The sequence below is a fragment of the Staurois parvus genome, unplaced genomic scaffold, assembly GCF_062004578.1.
Source record: "Staurois parvus isolate SC_StPar_1 unplaced genomic scaffold, SC_StPar_1.0 ptg001098l, whole genome shotgun sequence".
Taxonomy (NCBI): domain Eukaryota; kingdom Metazoa; phylum Chordata; class Amphibia; order Anura; family Ranidae; genus Staurois; species Staurois parvus.
Window position 1 is genome coordinate 1,373,097 of NW_028318894.1, and position 20,301 is coordinate 1,393,397.

The 20,301-nt window shown below is 49.0% G+C and overlaps 1 protein-coding gene and 1 long non-coding RNA gene across 2 annotated transcripts; one reads left to right on the top strand and one right to left on the bottom strand.

Moving 5' to 3' along the window:
- Nucleotides 1–441: 441 nt before the first annotated feature.
- On the bottom strand, nucleotides 442–17,559 carry LOC149440292 (uncharacterized). Its single transcript, XM_089658843.1, has 4 exons — nucleotides 17,505–17,559; nucleotides 12,512–12,626; nucleotides 11,684–11,879; nucleotides 442–1,265 (listed from the first exon to the last, which is right to left on the bottom strand). Exons 2-4 carry the CDS (start codon nucleotides 12,605–12,607, stop codon nucleotides 442–444), a joined length of 1,116 nt encoding a protein of 371 aa, XP_089514969.1. The 5' UTR covers nucleotides 12,608–12,626; nucleotides 17,505–17,559.
- Nucleotides 17,560–19,594: 2,035 nt separating this feature from the next.
- On the top strand, nucleotides 19,595–20,002 carry LOC149440293 (uncharacterized; the record flags this gene model as incomplete). The annotated part of the gene is made up of 2 exons (XR_016307694.1): nucleotides 19,595–19,686; nucleotides 19,803–20,002. It is a non-coding gene; the product is annotated as an uncharacterized LOC149440293 (long non-coding RNA).
- Nucleotides 20,003–20,301: the final 299 nt, after the last annotated feature.

A 20,301-nucleotide genomic window follows, 5' to 3' on the forward strand; every position in this document is an offset into this window, starting at 1 on the left:
GATATCAATGACCAACCCGGTCCCACACTTCATCCATGTCTTTGGGGACCTCTGATCTCCTTATGGACTGTTTCTTCCATGATGAAGATCAGCCATGGAGTATATCTGAGGTGTATATCAGGGTGTGCTTCTTCCCCACATGAGAGCTGGGATGTCCAGCAACATTCATCTAGAAGACATTTCCCGCACTCAAGGTACTAATACACCTCTAGGGTTGTGTGGGACCCCTGATATACAGGAAGACAGGACTTCAGTGAGGAACATTTCCCTCACTCAGGACAGGAAAGTTGCTTTTACCCCGTGTGAGATCTCTGATGGATGGAAAGATTGGACTTCTGTGAAAAACATTTTCCGCACTCAGGACAAGGATATGGCTTTTCCCCTGTGTGAGATCTCTGATGTATGTAAAGATTAGACATATGTGAAAAACATTTCCCGCACTCAAGACAGGAATACGGCTTCCTCTCCCGTGTGAGATCTCTGATGTTTGTAAAGGTTGTACTTCACTGAAAAACATTTCCCGCACTCAGGACAGCAATATGGCTTCTTACCCGTGTGAGATCGCTGATGTATGCAAAGACTGGACTTCCATGAAAAACGCTTCCCACACTCATGACAAGAATATGGCTTCTCCCCCGTATGAGATCTCTGATGTGAAACAAGCTCTGATTTTTGAAAAAAACTTTTCCCACAATCAGAACAGGAAAATGGCTTCTCCCCTGTGTGCAGTCTTTGATGTGTGCTAAGGTGAACCTTCTGTGAAAATGTTTTCCCGCACTCAGGACAGGAATATGGTTTCTCAGCTGTGTGAAGCCTCTGATGTTTTTTAAGATTAAACTTTTTTGAAAAACATTTCCCGCACTCAATACAGGAATACGGCTTCTCCCCCGTGTGAGATCTCTGATGTGTGTAAAGATTGGACTTCACTGAAAAACATTTCCCGCACTCAGGACAGGAATACGGCTTCTCTCTTGTGTGAGATCTTTGATGCTTATTAAGATAGGATTTACAACGGAAACATTTCCCGCACTCAGTACAGGAGAAGCTCTTCCCTGTTGGAAGGCCGGCCCGGTCCCACACAGTCTGAGGTTCCTCAGGATACGAGGAATCCGATGGTCCAGCTACACTGGGTGGTGCCGGATGGACATTGGAGGGAGCCGGGTTTTCTCCTGGACTATACTGTGTGATGTCCTCATCTTCTACTTTCCAGTCTGGAGACAAAGTGAGACAATCCTCGGAGGTTTTCCTCATCTCCTGGCCATGGACTAAAATACAAAGACAAACAGGATTACTAGACAGGAGCTGATTGGTTCCCCCAAACCAGGACTCCGCCCACATCAGGCAGCTTGGTCTCTGAGGAGCTTACAATTCCACCCTCAAGGGAACTAGGAAATGGCTCCTCTGATTTCCTACCAGGTCATTTCTTTATTCATGGACCTTAGTCAGAGAGTGAGGAAACAACCAGAACTGTCTTTTATAGGAGGGACAGTGATGAGGGGATTATAGGACGAGGGTCCCCACCCCCTCTATCACTCATCACCATCTTCCCAACACAAGAAGTACTGCACTTCCTTATTTAGTCCATGATTTAGTCATGAAGAACAGCGGGGCTGAGCCCCACCAGAGGTCAGAGAGTGAGGATGGGGGGAGAACAACCAAGATGAAGACTGGACTGATCCTGAAGACCGCAATCATTGGGGTATTGACTCCTCCCTCATTATCACTTTCTGTTTAAGGGTCCAAAGTTGGAGGATGTTATCACATTATTATCACCATGTAAAAGTCTGTGCTCCAATCACATCATCCGATATAAAATGTCCAGCTGGTAGGATATGAGTGTAACAAAAGAGAATCAATATTATGTGTATATATAGCAGTGGGGGGAGGGGGGAGAGCAGAAGTCAGGAGTATGTAATGTACAACATAGAGTATATAGTGCAGGGGTCAGGAGGATGTAATGTACAACATAGAGTATATAGTGCAGGGGTCAGGAGGATGTAATGTACAACACAGAGTATATAGTGCAGGGGTCAGGAGTATGTAATGTACAACATAGAGTATATAGTGAAGAGGTCAGGAGTATGTAATGTACAACATAGAGTATATAGGGCAGGGGTCAGGAGGATGTAATGTACAACATAGAGTATATAGTGCAGGGGTCAGGAGTATGTAATGTACAACATAGAGTATATAGTGCAGGGGTCAGGAGGATGTAATGTACAACATAGAGTATATAGTGCAGGGGTCAGGAGTATGTAATGTACAACATAGAGTATATAGTGCAGGGGTCAGGAGTATATAATGTACAACATAGAGTATATAGTGCAGGGGTCAGGAGTATGTAATGTACAACATAGAGTATATAGTGCAGGGGCCAGGAGTATGTAATGTACAATATAAATTATACAGTGTAAGGGTCAGGACTCATAATATTGGTATTCAGTAATCAGTGGAAGATGAAATGTTTACTGTAGACAAGTTGCAGAGATCCCACACCGCTGCCTCCCATCTCCTGAGACTGCACTCAGTGACTTGGGTCTGAGACTATCCCTCCACCCGGCACAGCCAGACCACAGAGCAAGGAAACCTGGGAGAAATATTCTGTCAGAGATATAACTAGATCTGGGCAAGGGGAAGGACACCCAAGACACACACCCCAGGTGCCTAGGTCTAGTATTGCTTGTGCTGAAAAACATTTTTCTGCCAACTGATCCCCAGAATCCCCATAAATCCAGTCTAGATACATAAATTGTGTCTGCAGCACAGAGAAGGAAGATTATCCGAGAGAAATCCAGGAATACAGGACGGGGAACACAGCTCAGGAAAGTGACCAGTGGATTACAGGCTGATATCACCCAGTCCCCACCCTACTCTGGTGTCAAGGTCCTACCTTTTCCCAGAGGTTATATTACTCCATGTGCTGGCATCCATCTTGGATTTCTGCTGAGCATGATGGGAATCTTTTATGCCTTCAGGTCTCTGAGGTCCATCCCCCAGAGGGGTGTGGCTGAGTACATATAAGCCTGTGATCCGCACATGCTCTTTGCACTTGTGTCTTGTGTCTTTGTCTTGCTATAGCTCTGTGTATACTCTCGTGACTCTTCTGGTATCTGACTCGGCTTGTGACTAAGACCATTCTCTGTGTTTTCCTTCGATCTGACCTTCCGTTGCTGAACCCGGCCCGTGACCTGTAATTCTCTGTCTACTGTTCTGTACCGTTTTGTCCCGTTGTTGTCGACTGCCTGACTACACGCCATTGGCGGCGGCCATTACTGCAGCCGGGGTGTCTCGGGGGCCGCGACCTGGTTCCTGGGTGCGTCAAGTCCATCCCCACCATCAGGGACCCTGGTGAAGGGCAGCCTGGGACTTAGACTCCGCGCCCTGAGGGACTTCGGTCTGTTGGTGGTGGTTGTCATCAGTCAGTGCGTTACCCTGCCACTAGGCCTACCTGTCCATTCCACAGTCCTGCCCTGACATTACACAAGTGCCATGAATCCTGACGGTGCAGGTACGCCTTCGCTTCCAATGTTGGTCGCCAGACTGGATCAACAGGATCTCCTGTTGGATCAGTTCGCTCAGGCGTTGCAAACTCTGCTTGCACGCACCGCGCACCTTACTCCTGGTGCTATTAGGCCGGTTGTCACTCCGGTGGTCGCTCCCGCTGCTGTTCCGCTTGTTGCGCCTACCGCCACGGCTGCTGCGGCACCCACGGCGCCCAGAGGTATGACTGGTTCAGCCCCTCTTCCACAGCGCTTTGGGGGTGAGCCGAGTCGGCGTCGTGAGTTCCTCAACCAGGTGGGGATTTACTTCGAATTAATACCCCACGCTTTTCCGACTGAGAGGTCAAAGGTGGGTTTCCTAATATCGCTACTCTCAGACAAGGCCTTGGCCTGGGCAAATCCCTTATGGAAGATGAACGACCCATGTGATTCATGAGTTTTCCGGTTTTGTCGATGCCTTCCGTAGGGTATTCGACGTACCGGCTCGCTCCACCTCGGCCGCCAAGCTGCTCATGTCTATGCATCAGGGTTCACGGACCGTTGCCAAGTACGCCATAGAGTTTCGTACCCTGGCGGCAGAGGTGGGTTGGAACAATGAGGCTCTGGTGGCTGCGTTTTCTCAGGGTCTTTCTGATGCATTGAAGGATGAGATCGCAGCCAAGGAATTGCCTGTGGAGCTGGAAGCACTAATTTCCTTCCTGACCCTGATTGATACCAGGCTCAGGGAGAGGCCTTCACTCAAGGAACGCCTGCGGAGGCCTTCCAATCGACTGGCACCTGCGTTTTCTGTCCCACCCGTTCCTCCCTCTCCTCCCACACCTCCTGGGGATAGATTGTCTGGTGGTGAGCCCATGCAGCTGGGGTTTGCTCGCCTTTCCGATGGAGAGCGGGCCGCTCGGCGTCAGGAGGGTCGCTGCCTGTACTGTGGCCTTGGTGGGCACTTTCGGCAGTCCTTTCCGGTCCGTCCGGGAAACGCTCGCACCTGAGATCCTGTCGGGGACAGATCTTGGGTGGAGTCTCCTCGTCCCCGGCGTTCCGCAGAGATAAACCACTGATCACCGTTGTCCTCTCTTGGGCGGAGGGCTCGGTGACGGCCCAGGCGTTGGTAGATTCTGGGGCCGGCGGGTTGTTTATGGACAGCTCGTTTGCTGCCCAGCACTCCATTCCTCTACAGGCTCGAGTTACCCCATTGGTTCTGGAAGCAATAGATGGCAGGCCCCTGCAACCGCCGCAGGTTACCCACGAGACCATGCCAGTTGAAGTAGCGATTGGGGCTGTTCACAGGGAGTTGGCCTGTTTCCAGGTGATTTCTCCTCCGCACTATTCGGTGGTTTTGGGGTATCCCTGGCTCCAGACACACAATCCAACCTTTAATTGGCGAACGGCCGAGATTCTCTCATGGTCTCCACAGTGTGGGGCTGGGTGCATCCGTGGGCCGGTTAAGGTGTTGTGTGCCTCCTCGGACTCTGCGTTGCCCACCGATTATGGGGAGTACGAGGACGTGTTTGATAAGGTATGCGCTGGTGCCTTACCTCCTCATCGTCCTTATGACTGCGCCATATCCTTGCAACCCGGTGCCACTCCTCCGCGTGGCAGGGTGTATCCTCTCTCAGTTGCGGAGAATAAGGCCATGGAGGAGTACAGTGCGGATGCGCTTTCCCGGGGGCACATTCGTAAGTCTACTTCCCCAGCAGGAGAAGAAAGGTGGTGAATTGAGGCCTTGCATCGATTATAGGGGTCTCAATCGAATCACCACTAAGAATGCCTACCCGATTCCCTTGATTACTGAGTTGTTCGACCACCTTAAGGGGGCAACAGTCTTTACCAAACTTGACCTTAGGGCGGCGTACAACCTCGTACGGATCAAACAGGGGGATGAGTGGAAGACCGCGTTTAACACCAGAACCGGTCACTACGAATACCTGGTGATGCACTTCGGGTTGTGTAACGCGCCCGCAGTTTTTCAGGAATTCATAAATGATGTCCTTCGTGACTTGTTGCAGCAGTGCGTGGTAGTTTACTTGGATGACATCCTGGTTTACTCTGCCTCCATGGAGTCCCATATCCAGGATGTCAAGCAGGTGCTGCAACGATTACGTGAGAACAAACTTTTTTGTAAACTTGAGAAGTGCGAATTCCATCGATCCCAAGTTGCCTTTTTGGGCTACATCATTTCTGCGGAGGGATTCTCCATGGACCCTCAGAAGGTTGCGGCGGTTCTGCAGTGACCTCGTCCCAATGGTCTTCGGTCCATTCAGCGCTTTTTGGGTTTCGCCAACTACTATCGGAAGTTCATCAGGAACATCTCCACGCTGGCAAAGCCTCTCTCAGACCTAACCAAGAAGGGGAGTAACCCTCACGAGTGGCCATCAGAGGCCATCGTAGCTTTTGAGGCTCTGAAATCCACCTTCGCTTCGGCTCCGATACTGTCTCATCCCAATCCTGGATTGCCCTTTGTCCTTGAGGTTGATGCATCCGAGACGGGAGTAGGCGCTCTCCTGTCTCAACATTGGTCGCCCGATGGACCCCTACTTCCCTGTGGGTTCTACTCCAGGAAGCTTTCCTCTGCAAAGTGCAACTACCAGATTGGAGATAGGGAGTTGTTGGCAATCATTCTGGCTCTCAAGGAATGGAGGCACCTGCTCGAGGGCTCCGCGGTTCCGGTCCTCATTCTTACCGATCATAAGAACCTGACTTATCTTTCGGAGGCCAAAAGATTGACACCCCGTCAGGCCAGATGGGCCTTGTTCTTGTCACGGTTCAACTATGTGGTCTCCTATTTGCCTGGTTCCAAGAATGTCAGGGCTGATGCATTATCACGGCAATACTCTGAGTTGTCCAGGGAGGACTCTGAGCCAACCTCGTTCATACCTCCGGATCAGATCCTGGCTGCCATTCGCACCAGTCTGACTTCTCCCCTTGGGGAGCAGATTTTGGCGGCTCAAACTGATGCTCCTCCCGAGAGACCGGAGGGTAGATGTTTTGTACCCGAGGGGTTGAGCACCCGTCTGCTGCGTACCTACCATAACTCCAAAACTGCCGGGCATCCGGGGAGGAACCAGTTGTCTTGGGTTGTCTCTTGGTTGTTCTGGTGGCCAACTCTCCGTGCCGACATCGCCTCTTATGTAGCGGCATGTTCGATCTGTGCCCAGAATAAATCTCCACGGCATCTTCCAATGGGTCTTCTGCAACCCATTCCCAATGGGGAGCGTCCTTGGTCACACCTGGGCATGGACTTTATTGTAGACCTCCCTGTGTCTCAGGGTCATACGGTCATTCTCATGGTCATCGATCGTTTTTCCAAAATGTGCCATTGTATTCCACTCAGGAGATTACCAACAGCGCAAGAACTGGCCACGGTCTTTTCCAGGGAGATTTGTCGCGGACCGCAGGAGTCAGTTTGTGTCCAGATTGTCTCGGACCGCAGGAGTCAGTTTGTGTCCAGATTCTGGCGCGCCTTCTGCTCCCAGTTGGGTATTAGTCTCTCCTTTTCTTCAGCCTACCACCCGCAGTCCAATGGGGCTGCGGAGCGTTCCAATCAGGCATTAGAACAATTCCTTTGATGTTATATCTTGGACCATGAGGACGATTGGGCCAATCTCCTGCCTTGGGCAGAGTTTGCCAGGAACTCGGCGATCAACTCCTCCTCCGGGATGTCTCCCTTCATGGCCAACTATGGGTACCAACCCGCGGTATTACCTGAGAGGTTCTCACCACAGGACATTCCGGATGTGGAGAACCATCTTCATGGGGGCAGATCCAGAGGGCCTTGAGGGACTCGGCTCAGCGTCAGAAGTTCCAGGCTGATCGCAGACGGTTGCCCGCTCCTTCATACCAGGTCGGCGATCGGGTGTGGTTTTCTACTCGTAACCTCAATCTTCGGGTGCCCGCACCGAAACTAGCTCCCCATTTTGTTGGTCCTTTTCGCATTCTCCGCAAGGTGAATCCGGTGGCCTATGCCCTTGCCCTTCCGCCTGGGATGCGAATCTCCAAAATCTTTCATGTATCACTATTGAAACCTCTGATCTGCAATCGCTTCACTACCTCTCTGCCTCGGCCCCGTCCCATTCGGGTTGACGGTCATGAGGAGTATGAGGTGAGCCGGATCCTGGATTCTCGATTGGTGCGCGGCCGATTACAGTTCCTGGTTCATTGGCGCTGTTATGGTCCCAAGGAGCGTTCCTGGGTTCCTTCCGCAGATGTCCATGCTCCTGCCCTCCTCCGCGCTTTTCATACCCGCTTTCCTCAGAAACCTTTTGTTGAGCCGCGGAGAGGGAGGAGCCCTTGAGGAGGAGGTACTGTCAAGGTCCTACCTTTTCCCAGAGGTTATGTTACTCCATGTGCTGGCATCCATCTTGGATTTCTGCTGAGCATGATGGGAATCTTTTATGCCTTCAGGTCTCTGAGGTCCATCCCCCAGAGGGGTGTGGCTGAGTACATATAAGCCTGTGGCCCGTACATGCTCTTTGCACTTGTGTCTTGTGTCGTGTGTAGCTACAGCTCTGTGTATACACTCGTGACTCTTCTGGTATCTGACTCGGCTTGTGACTAAGACCATTCTCTGTGTTTTCCTTGGATCTGACCTTCCGTTGCTGAACCCGGCCCGTGACCTGTGATTCTCTGTCTACTGTTCTGTACCATTTTGTCCCGTTGTTGTCGACCCGGCCTGCCTGAGTACGCTATTGTCATTCTTACCAGCTACACGCCATTGGCGGCGGCCATTACTGCAGCTGGGATGTCTCGGGGGCCGCGACCTGGTTCCTGGCTGCGTCAAGTCCATCCCCACCATCAGGGGCCCTGGTGAAGGGCAGCCTGGGACTTAGACTCCGCGCCCTGAGGGACTTCAGTCTGTTGGTGGTGGTTGTCGTCAGCCAGTGCGTTACCCTGCCACTAGGCCTACCTGTCCGTTCCACAGTCCTGCCCTGACATCTGGACCAATCAGTGAGCAGTATAGCTGGAGGAATGGATTTAGTGTTCATGACCCACCTGTGCTGATCTCTGTAGGAGTGTCCTCCTCTATAATTAGCCTCATTATTCCATCCTCCTCCATAGACTGCTGATCATCCCTCACATACGCCTCTTCTTCTTCTGCTTTCACCTCAAATTCTATATCGATTGGATCTCCACTCTAAATCAAGAAAATGAGAGAGAATATCATCTGTAAAATGTAAGATTTATGATTGTGACATCACATAAAAAATCCACACATTGTCTCCACAAGTTCATGTTCTAGATGCTCCATCCCACCAACCTTGTAATAGTGAGGGATGGTGTGACCTTCCTGTGTGGAATCCCGGGAATACAGAGGACGGGGACATCTCTCTGGTGGGTTCCTGTAGCTGGATGACTCCACCATGATGTTCTGGTACAGATCTTTGTGTTCCTTTAGAAGTTCTGACTCCTCCATCCCCCCATCCTCATCATCCTCCTCTTTTATCTCTTCTTTAACCTCAACTTTAGGATCTCTCAGGTTTCCACTCTGAATATATAATAAAAATGCCATCAATGGTAACAATGCAGATAATGTACAGATCCTAATGATATTAGGAAGAAAATAATAACCAGATATCTTTCTAATCAAACTATTAAGACATATAATATAGACAAATTCATCGGCTGTAATAGGAAATATGTAGTCTATCTATTAGAATGCTCCAAACAGTATGTGGGTCGTACCACGAGAAGGTTGAGGGACCGTCTCCGGAGCACATTTATAATATTAAAAAAGGATATAAGGAGCATTCCCTCTCCTTACATTATAGGTGATATCAGAAGAGAGATCCCTCCTCACTTATGTTCATAGGGATAGATACTATCATCCCGCACTGGAGAGGGACATATAAGACTCGGCCAGTATCCCAACTGGAGACCAAACAAATTTACGAGTTAGGTACCCTGCACCCGGCAGGACTCAATATTGAGTTAGATGTTAATTGTTTTATCGTTAATAGTTAATTTCATTTGAACATTCTTTAATGTGTACTTTTAGCATAAATATTTTAATTCTTGTGTATTATTCTTACAATACGGTTATATTCATATCATATGTGATTTCAGTCTTAGTACAATAATTAACGCTCATCGGATCTTTTGCCAAATCCTTCTGATGTCCATTTTTTGTTCTAAAATTTTTTTTTATATAATAATATAATCATTTATAATTTTACTATAATGGACACCAGTATATATTTTACTTATTTTATTATTTGAATACAATAGGTGTTTTAATGGTATAATTATTTGACTTTATTATATTTTTATTATGATTTTGCTGATATTCTTATACAACTTTTTATTTCTTTTACTTATTAATTAATATCCTTTATTGATATTAATATACAACAGTTGATCAATATTTAATGTAGATCAATCACTTCCAACACTCATATAAGTGCTATACTTTTGACATCTGAAATGGTTTATCTAATCATATAAAGCATTACCACACCTGCATCACCAATATATTTCAATATATTAGGAGTTTTTAATATATTATACTCTTTTGACATTTAGAATTTAAGGTAATATACAGCATAAGCGAACGAATGTACATACTCTTTTTATCTATATAAAAAACCTCTAGTAAAATGGCGCATCAGCGCACGAGAGTAAACAATCTGTTTAGGCTTCAGCAAAATGTCGCCGGCTTGATACGCATGCGCCATTCTGCCTATTTAAAGCCTTATGTCACGTCATGGTGCCAATGGTTTCTTCCTCTGATGATGTGCGTGCGCACGTAACGCGTAAGGAGGAGCCAACTCACGCCGTGATGTCATGCCGTCGGAGCATCGTGGAACTTTGGTGGCCATCTTTATTCGGCGACGACACCCAGTACCAGTTTATTACCTCCAGAGAGGGAGCCTCCAGTTAACCCTTGTGAGCTGCACCCACCTATCCCTTAAGGGGAACTCTGGACACCCCTGGATCATCAACATTTAAAGTCCTGGGACCCATCCACCTTGAGAGGAAGCGTTTTTCCACAACTGGCTCAGATGACTACCTTGATGACACCAGGATATAAGATATAACACGCACTAATATTGTGTGTCTGGTGAGTGCGCATTTCTTCTGTTTCCACGAGCACAAGCACCAATTGAAGCTTTTGGGACTATATGGGCACTATCTAGTCACTGACACAAATTATTTGCCCCATATATTTATAATTATATATTTTCAGTCACTGATACGAACTATATGTCATATTTATTTATTTAGTGTGAGTACTGCACTTATATACTTTATGTTCATTTAAAGGTTTTATCTAGTTACCTTTGTGCTAAGCTGATAACTAGTCTCCATTTGAATTTTTTAAGTGTGTTCACATATATTGTTTATTTACATCAAATTTTATTATTTATTGTTTATTTTTACCTCCCTTTCATCTGAATCATTATTTTAGCGCTGCACTATTTTATTTATTCTATTGTAAGGTTTATGTTGGTTACCTTCAGTGCTTAGCTGCTGACTGGATAGCACTCGCTTTGTACATTTTATTCTAACGTACAGATCCTAATGATACTATCAGTGATTGCTCCCCATCTACCTGATGATGGTGAGGGATGGTGTGACCTTCCTGTGTGGAATCCTGGGAATACAGAGGACGGGGACATCTCTCTGGTGGGTTCCTGGTATTAGGTGGCTCCATCATATCCTTGTGTCCTTCTGAAAACTCCTCCATCACTCCATACTCCTCTTTATACTCTTCTTTAACATCAATATTATCATCCCCGAGGATTCCACTCTGAAAGATATAATAAAACATTCATTGTAACAAACATGCTGTGTATAAATCACAACTACCAATAATTGTCATCATCTACCTGATGATGGTGAGGGATGGTGTGACCTTCCTGTGTGGAATCCCGGGAATCCAGAGGACGGGGACATCTCTCTGGTGGGTTCCCATGACTGGATCCATCTGTAGGAAACACACACACTGACTGAATCCATTGTTTCTATGTGTTTATCAGATGATGGGGGATCTAGGTGGATCCTCCGTACTGCTCTCTCCTTTACAATAAAGTCTCCTCTTACCCGGTGATGTGAGGGGCGGCTGATTGTCCATCATGACGTCCTTGTAGAGATCCTTGTGTCCTTCTAAATACTCCCACTCCTCCATGGAGAAATAGACAGTGACACCCTGACACCTTATAGGAACCTGACACACACAATGATACAGTCACCATCCAGACACATCCCTTGTCTGTTACTGGAGAATGTCCCAGAATTCCCGGCACCGCTCACCTCTCCTGTCAGCAGCTCAGTGATCTCTCTGGTGACTTCTAGAATCTTCTGCATGTTGTGTCTCTCAGGCTTTAGGGAGTCACATGGAGGCACTGTGATGGTCATATGGTCACCTGACTTTGGAACAGGAAATCTCTGTATTGAGGAACCAATAGGAATATCATGTTAGACTCCCAGAATCCTCCTCACCTCTCCAGTCAGGTCTGTGTTTTATTAATAGAGATGAGAGTGATGTCATGTGACCTCCCAGAATCCTCCTCACCTCTCCAGTCAGGTCTGTGTTTTATTAATAGAGATGAGAGTGATGTCATGTGACCTCCCAGAATCCTCCTCACCTCTCCGGTCAGGTCTGTGTTTTATTAATAGAGATGAGAGTGATGTCATGTGACCTCCCAGAATCCTCCTCACCTCTCTGGTCAGGTCTGTGTTTTATTAACAGAGATAATTGATGTCATGTGACCTCCCAGATTCCTCCTCACCTCTCCGGTCAGGTCTGTGTTTTATTAACAGAGATAATTGATGTCATGTGACCTCCCAGAATCCTCCTCCCCTCTCCGGTCAGGTCTGTGTTTTATTAATAGAGATAAGAGTGATGTCATGTGACCTCCCAGAATCCTCCTCACCTCTCCGGTCCGGTCTGTGTTTTATTAATAGAGATAAGAGTGATGTCATGTGACCTCCCAGAATCCTCCTCACCTCTCCGGTCAGGTCTGTGTTTTATTAATAGAGATGAGTGATGTCATGTGACCTCCCAGAATCCTCCTCACCTCTCCAGTCAGCAGGTAGATGATCTCCAGGGTGAGGTTTAGTATCCTCTCAGTCATGTGACTCCGGTCCTCCTCCATCCTCATTGGTGCCATCATGTGATCTATGGGGGTGTCTCTATAGATGGTTAACAGAGGATTATCTGGACTGTATTGGTTGTACAATATTAGGAGGGGAATATAAGTGGTAAAAAGTAAGAATGCCCCCAGTGGGAATTAGCACAAGACTGGGTTTCTTAGAAGATCTATCTATAAAAAACATTTGTATAATCATTCATCAATTTTTCCTTTCTATTAAATATTATTTTATTATATGCAGTAGTGAAATACCTCATTGAGGTCACTAGAAATAATATGTCTTTGTAACAATAGATACGATGTAACAATTCTGGAGAACACTAGAGGGAATAACAAATAACTACAACTAATGGGTGTGCAGCATATACATGTTGGTGAAAAGGGGGTGTATGCAGCCCGTCATCACCATATAGTAAACAGTGAGCAATAAAAACTCTACACCTCCCCCATCACTATAGTATAAATACAAGACAGGCTGTCCATTCACCTCCATCAAAATACTACAAAGACAGAGACCTCATGTGAGAGGTGGATTTGCTGCACAGGGAGACAGTGGGGGGAGAGCAGCTGCTGCACGGGGAGATAGTGGGGGAAGAGCAGTTGCTGCACGGGGAGATAGTAAGAGGGGAGAAGTTGTTGCGCGGGGAGATAGTAGGAGGGAGCAGTTGCTGCACAGGGAGATAGTAGGAGAGCAGTTGCTGCACGGGGAGATAGTAGGAGGTGAGCAGTTGCTGCACAGGGAGATAGTAGGGGGAGTTTAGTTGCTGCATGGGGAGATAGGAGGAGGAGAGCAGTTGCTGCACATGGAGACAGTGGGGGGAATTCAGTTGCTGCACGGGGAGATAGTAGGGGGAGAGCAGTTGCTGCATGGGGAGACAGTGGGGGGAATTCAGTTGCTGCATGGGGAGACAGTGGGGGGAATTCAGTTGCTGCACGGGGAGATAGTAGGGGGAGAGCAGTTGCTGCACAGGGAGAAAGTAGGTGGAGAGCAGTTGCTGCACGGGGAGACAGTAGGGGGAGAGCAGTTGCTGCACGGGGAGACAGTAGGGGGAGAGCAGTTGCTGCACGGGGAGACAGTAGGGGGAGAGCAGTTGCTGCACGGGGAGACAGTAGGGGGAGAGCAGTTGCTGCACGGGGAGACAGTAGGGGGAGAGCAGTTGCTGCACGGGGAGACAGTAGGGGGAGAGCAGTTGCTGCACGGGGAGACAGTAGGGGGAGAGCAGTTGCTGCACGGGGAGACAGTAGAGGGAGAGCAGTTGCTGTGAGACATAATGGCAGTAGGGCTGTACAAAATAGAAGCAGGGTAGACCAACCATCTAATGCAGCCACAGCACACACAGGAGGATAATGATTGGCTGAATAAGTGACCAATCATCTCCAACTCCTTCACAATGGTCCTGGGTCGAACAGTTCAAAAATGATAATGAAAATCAAATCACTGCCTGTCTGGATAGACGACTCCGGACAGAAACCGTTCAGTGATCTCTCATGACATTATACATAATAAATGTTCCCACAACAGCCGTGTCGTCTCATCATTTATTGAGGCAAACAGTAAAACTCCATCATCACTCCCTAATAAAATACAAAATTCCAACCAAAAGGCGTATAGAATCCCCATTCCCCTCCCCCATACATATCTTTATCTAAGCCTCCATAACAATAGCCCCCTGTGACTCAACACAACCAGAATATTGGACAATTTTACACACCAGATCCTCTCCTCCCGCAGGCTCCTCTGGGTTGTACAACCGGTCCATGCAGCCTCTCCTCCCCTATACTCTGTTGGTTGCAGGTTCTGTGATGTCATCAAGACCAATGCAGAGCCCATAGCCCTTCACTGGACAGGAAGAGGGACAGTCCACTGCCAGAGTGTAGGGGAGTAAAGGAGAGTGCTGATAGCCGGGGGAGCAGAGGATCAGATATATCAAAGAGCTTTTCCTGGTCCCCTACACCTAAACTGCCATTTACCTCTTGGAGTTGGGGGGCTTCTGTTATGCGAGGGTTAAATGTTCATCAAGAGGCGGGTGACACCATGAATGGCGCAATGCGCTGTGCGTTCCTGTGTGATTCACATATCCAGGTGCAGTGCGATTTCACTGGATTCCTTTGAATGTACTGAAAGTGAGGCGGAGCGCAGCAGGAGTAGTGCATGTACTACTCTACAAAACCCTTCTGTACCATGCCATCCAGTGCAGGCAAAGCACCGCATTTGTCACCTGCGTCTGTGGTGTCATCAGCATTGCACGGACACCCTGCGTCTGCGGTGTCATCAGCATTGCACGGACACCCTGCGTCTGTGGTGTCATCAGCATTGTACTGAAACCCCGCATCTGCGGTGTCATCAGCATTGTATTGACACCCCGCATCTGTGGTGTCATCAGCATTGTATTGACACCCTGCATCTGTGGTGTCATCAGCATTGTATTGACACCCTGCATCTGTGGTGTCATCAGCATTGTACTGACACCCTGAGTCTGTGGTGTCATCAGCGTTGCACTGACACCCTGCGTCTGTGGTGTCATCAGCATTGTACTGACACCATGAGTCTGTGGTGTCATCAGCGTTGCACTGACACCCTGCGTCTGTGGTGTCATCAGCATTGTACCGACACCCTGCGTCTGTGGTGTCATCAGCATTGTACTGACACCCTGCGTCTGTGGTGTCATCAGCATTGTACTGACACCCTGCATCTGTGGTCTCATCAGCATTGTACTGACACCGAGTCTGTGGAGTCTGTGGTGTCATCAGCATTGTACTGACACCCTGCATCTGTGGTGTCATCAGCGTTGTATCGACACCCTGCGTCTGTGGTGTCATCAGCGTTGCACTGACACCCTGCGTCTGTGGTGTCATCAGCGTTGTATCGACACCCTGCGTCTGTGGTGTCATCAGCGTTGTACCGACACCCTGCGTCTGTGGTGTCATCAGCGTTGTACCGACACCCTGTGTCTGTGGTGTCATCAGCGTTGCACTGACACCCTGCGTCTGTGGTGTCATCAGCATTGTACGGACACCCTGAGTCTGTGGTGTCATCAGCATTGCACTGACACCCTGCGTCTGTGGTGTCATCAGCATTGTACCGACACCCTGCATCTGTGGTGTCATCAGCATTGTACCGACACCCTGCGTCTGTGGTGTCATCAGCATTGTACCGACACACTGCGTCTGTGGTGTCATCAGCATTGTACTGACACCCGGCGTCTGTGGTGTCATCAGCATTGTACTGACACCCTGCGTCTGTGGTGTCATCAGCATTGTACTGACACCCTGAGTCTGCGGTGTCATCAGCATTGTACTGACACCCCGCGTCTGCGGTGCCATCAGCATTGTACTGACACCCGGCGTCTGTGGTGTCATCAGCATTGTACTGACACTCACAACAGACTGCAAGTGCAGTGTGTTTAGAACGTGGTGCAAAAAACATGCACAGAATGCAGATCCCCCATATTCTGGGGTGAATTACCCCCCAGATCTCCATCATTTTCCTTTTCCTGGATACGGACTTTACATTTTTCACACGCGGTAAAATCAGCATTTTTTGCTGATAATAAGCCCAACCCCTCCCCCACACTAAGTGATGTCAGCCCTGACACTTGTGTCCCCCCATGAAATGGCGACTATGTTCCCTACACAACATGCTGCAAAGACATGGCTATAAACGATTTTACAGGTCATCAGATTAGAGTTAGTGGGGAATAACGGCCCCAGAATGATTGCTCCCCCTCCGGGGTGTGACCATCCCATGTCAGGAACCCTCTATGTGACATCACAGGAGAAATGACAGGTCCTCTTTAAGGAGACACCAGGGCTCTATTAGACCTCCATCATCACCTATGGACCCCAGTGAAGGTGATCAGTACAGATGGGGATTCCTCCTCTCCTTCCCTGACCACAGTGACCGGGGAAGGACAGCTCTGAGCCTGGAAGTCATGAAATGTTCCTCACCGGAGGGGAGATCCGAGAACTCATCCCCCTCCACTCCATCCGCCATGCCGGTCCCAGACCTGCAGGGGGGGGCAGAGGAGCCGGGGTACATGGAGGAGGTAGTCAGGTGTGGGGGGGAGGATGGGATCTTCAAGGGAAGGGTGTGGAAGTGTAAATGTCAGTCCAACCCGAATCTGAATCTCATCCCTCATTACAGGAGACGGCTAAGGAGAGAAGGTGACACCTCTCCACAATGAGGGGAATGTTCCGGCCCCGGAAGTGGGGGAATGTTCTGCCCCTGAAGGGGTTCATCTGGGTTCCCACACTATATATGTGTGTATCATCATCTGCTGGAGATAAAAGACGTCACAGTGACTATGGAGGAAGAGGATGGACGTGACTATGGAGGAAGAGGACGGACGTGACTATGGAGGAAGAGGACGGACGTGACTATGGAGGAAGAGGACGGACGTGACTGTGGGGGAAGAGGACGGACGTGACTGTGGGGGAAGAGGACGGACGTGACTATGGAGGAAGAGGGCGGACGTGACTATGGAGGAAGAGGACGGACGTGACTATGGAGGAAGAGGACGGACGTGACTATGGAGGAAGAGGACGGACGTGACCATGGAGGAAGAGGACGGACGTGACCGTGGGGGAAGAGGACGGACGTGACTGTGGGGGAAGAGGACGGACGTGACTGTGGGGGAAGAGGACGGACGTGACTATGGAGGAAGAGGGCGGACGTGACTATGGAGGAAGAGGACGGACGTGACCATGGAGGAAGAGGACGGACGTGACTGTGGGGGAAGAGGACGGACGTGACTATGGAGGAAGAGGACGGAAGTGACTATGGAGGAAGAGGACGGACGTGACCGTGGAGGAAGAGGACGGACGTGACCGTGGAGGAAGAGGACGGACGTGACTGTGGGGGAAGAGGACGGACGTGACGGGGGTTAATGGTTGTACATAGAACATAACATCTTATTACCTCCTCTGCTGCCACTTCCACCAACGTCTCCTCTGTACTTCCTGTCTGTCCCTGACATCACTCCCTGTCTGTCCCTGACATCACTTCCTGTCTTCCATATAGACTTCCTGTCTGTAATATATTTCTGTCCCCCTTGGTGGGAGTGGAGGTGACCCCTCTATAAGGATCTACAGTCCATACACACCCAGCACAAGGCCGGGGTCACACTACCAGACGCTTCTCGGGGCTGCAGTTCCTCTGAGCTCCACAAGGTGGGGATCTCACTTCTACCCAGACAGGAAGTCTCTATGGAAGACAGACAGGAAGTGATGTCAGGTACAGACAGGAAGTGATGTCAGGGACAGATAGGATTCTCTGAGTGAGAGGTGAATCGGGAGGAAGCAGAGAGGAGAATCTGAATCTGGCAGCAGAGGAGGTAATACATAGATGATCCCCTTCAGGGGGAGGAGTTGATGATAATATATTTGCCCCCAAAGCTGGCCTACATGGTTCAGTTTTATCGTTCAGCCAGCGGGATGACCATAAAAACTGAAGGGATTCCCCCATCCACACATTGGAGGTGGATGGGGGAATCCTCCCCGCTGCACTCTTGTATTCTGACAATGGGGGGACTCCTCCGCTCTCAGAATACACGGATCAGCACTGGAGCTATTGGCTGCAGCCGCTGGGGGAGTGGCTTTTATCCGGCAGTGGCCACACATGGATGGAAATGTGAGCGATCCCTGCTGAACCAGCTGAATTTCCATGGATCTATGGTCACCTTCAGTGACTTCCTCCCCTCCCCCTCATCTCCTTCATGATGGAAGTCATGCTGAGATCATCTCCCATTGGCTGAGCAATATTCTCATTTGTCTCTCAGCTCCTTCTTGCTATTCCTCGTCCTGCCTGTTGTTTCCTTGGATTGATTTTCTGTGTAGTGACCCCGGCTTGGTCTCTTGGATGCGCTCGTCTGTTGCTTGCCCTGACCTTTCTCCTGATTCCTGGATCTCCTCCTCATCTCTCCTCCATATCCTCTTACACAGCTTTTCTCCACACCTACAGTGACCCTGGGGGGAGGAAACTTGGCACCAGCACGCCGCCAAATCCATCCCCACCATTAGGGGCTCTGGAGACAATTGTCTGCTATTTACACTCCGTTCCTCCGCACGTCACCTGATCACATGACAGCTTACTTCCACAGATTCCGGACAGATTTCTGGATGGTAAAGGTCAAAGGTCACTCTTCAGTTTAGGAGAGGTAGGACGCACCCAGGAACAAGGATTTAGTTTGCATGAGAGTCTCATATAGAGGACCGCTCAAATTTCCCCATCCAAATGTCCCTCCATCCAGAGTCTATATGTCCTATGACATCACACTGACCTCACAGCTCCTCCTCCCAATGTCCCTCCATCCGGAGTCAGAGAATCCTATGACATCACACTGACCTCACAGCTCCTCCTCCCATAGTCCCTCCATCTGGAGTCAGAGAATCCTATGACATCACACTGACCTCACAGCTCCTCCTCCCAATGTCCCTCCATCCAGAGTCAGAGAATCCTATGACATCACACTGATCTCACAGCTCCTCCCCCAATGTCCCTCCATCTGACATTTTTCTGATGCTCTTAGGGTGTGGGGCCCCTTGGTATCCTCACATGTAAAGTGGGACTGTTGGTCCTGCGTTGTATGTAATGACATCAGAATGCTGCAACAAGCCTATACCCTGCGTAGTGTGGGGGTCCTGTGGGGGGAAATTATACCTCAGCCTGAAGTGGGGCTTTAATAAAATGGAGACCTGAATGGAGAGGTGAGGAGGATTCTGGGAATATCATTTGATGTGACTATTTGTGTTCAGATGTAGAGTTTTCCTCCTGTGAAGTCTGGAGATCATATGACATCACATTGCCTCCACCTCCCTCCCTGATAGAAGAGAGAAAGAAGAAGAAGATTCTAGAAGTCACCAAGAAGATGATGGAGCTGCTGACAGGAGAGGTGAGCGGTGCCGGGAATTCTGGGACATTCTCCAGTAACAGACAAGGGATGTGTCTGGATGGTGACTGTATCATTGTGTGTGTCAGGTTCCTATAAGGTGTCAGGGTGTCACTGTCTATTTCTCCATGGAGGAGTGGGAGTATTTAGAAGGACACAAGGATCTCTACAAGGACGTCATGATGGACAATCAGCCGCCCCTCACATCACCGGGTAAGAGGAGACTTTATTGTAAAGGAGAGAGCAGTACGGAGGATCCACCTAGATCCCCCATCATCTGATAAACACATAGAAACAATGGATTCAGTCAGTGTGTGTGTTTCCTACAGATGGATCCAGTCATGGGAACCCACCAGAGAGATGTCCCCGTCCTCTGGATTCCCGGGATTCCACACAGGAAGGTCACACCATCCCTCACCATCATCAGGTAGATGGATCCAGTCATGGGAACCCACCAGAGAGATGTCCCCGTCCTCTGTATTCCCGGGATTCCACACAGGAAGGTCACACCATCCCTCAGTATTGCAAGGTCAGTGGGACAGAGTAACTAGAACATGGACTGATGAAGACAATGTGTGGATATTTTTATGTGAGCTTACATTTTACAGATGATATTTTCTCTCATTTCCTTGATTTAGAGTGGAGATCCAATCGATATAGAATTTGAGGTGAAAGCAGAAGAAGAAGAGGCGTATGTGAGGGATGATCAGCAGTCTATGGAGGAGGATGGAATAACGGGGACATTTATAGAGGAGGACACTCCTACAGAGATCAGCACAGGTGGGTCATGAACACTAAATCCATTCCTCCACCCATACTGCTCACTGA

Bases quoted from the DNA above. Each gene is read 5' to 3' on its own strand.
- LOC149440292 (XM_089658843.1), bottom strand. From the start codon at position 12,607: ATGATGGCACCAATGAGGATGGAGGAGGACCGGAGTCACATGACTGAG. The intron at 11,880-12,511 runs GTGAGGAGGATT...TCCTCAATACAG, and splicing joins TCTACCTGCTGACTGGAGAG to AGATTTCCTGTTCCAAAGTC. The intron at 1,266-11,683 runs GTGACTGTATCA...TTTGTATTTTAG, and splicing joins ACAAGGGATGTGTCTGGATG to TCCATGGCCAGGAGATGAGG.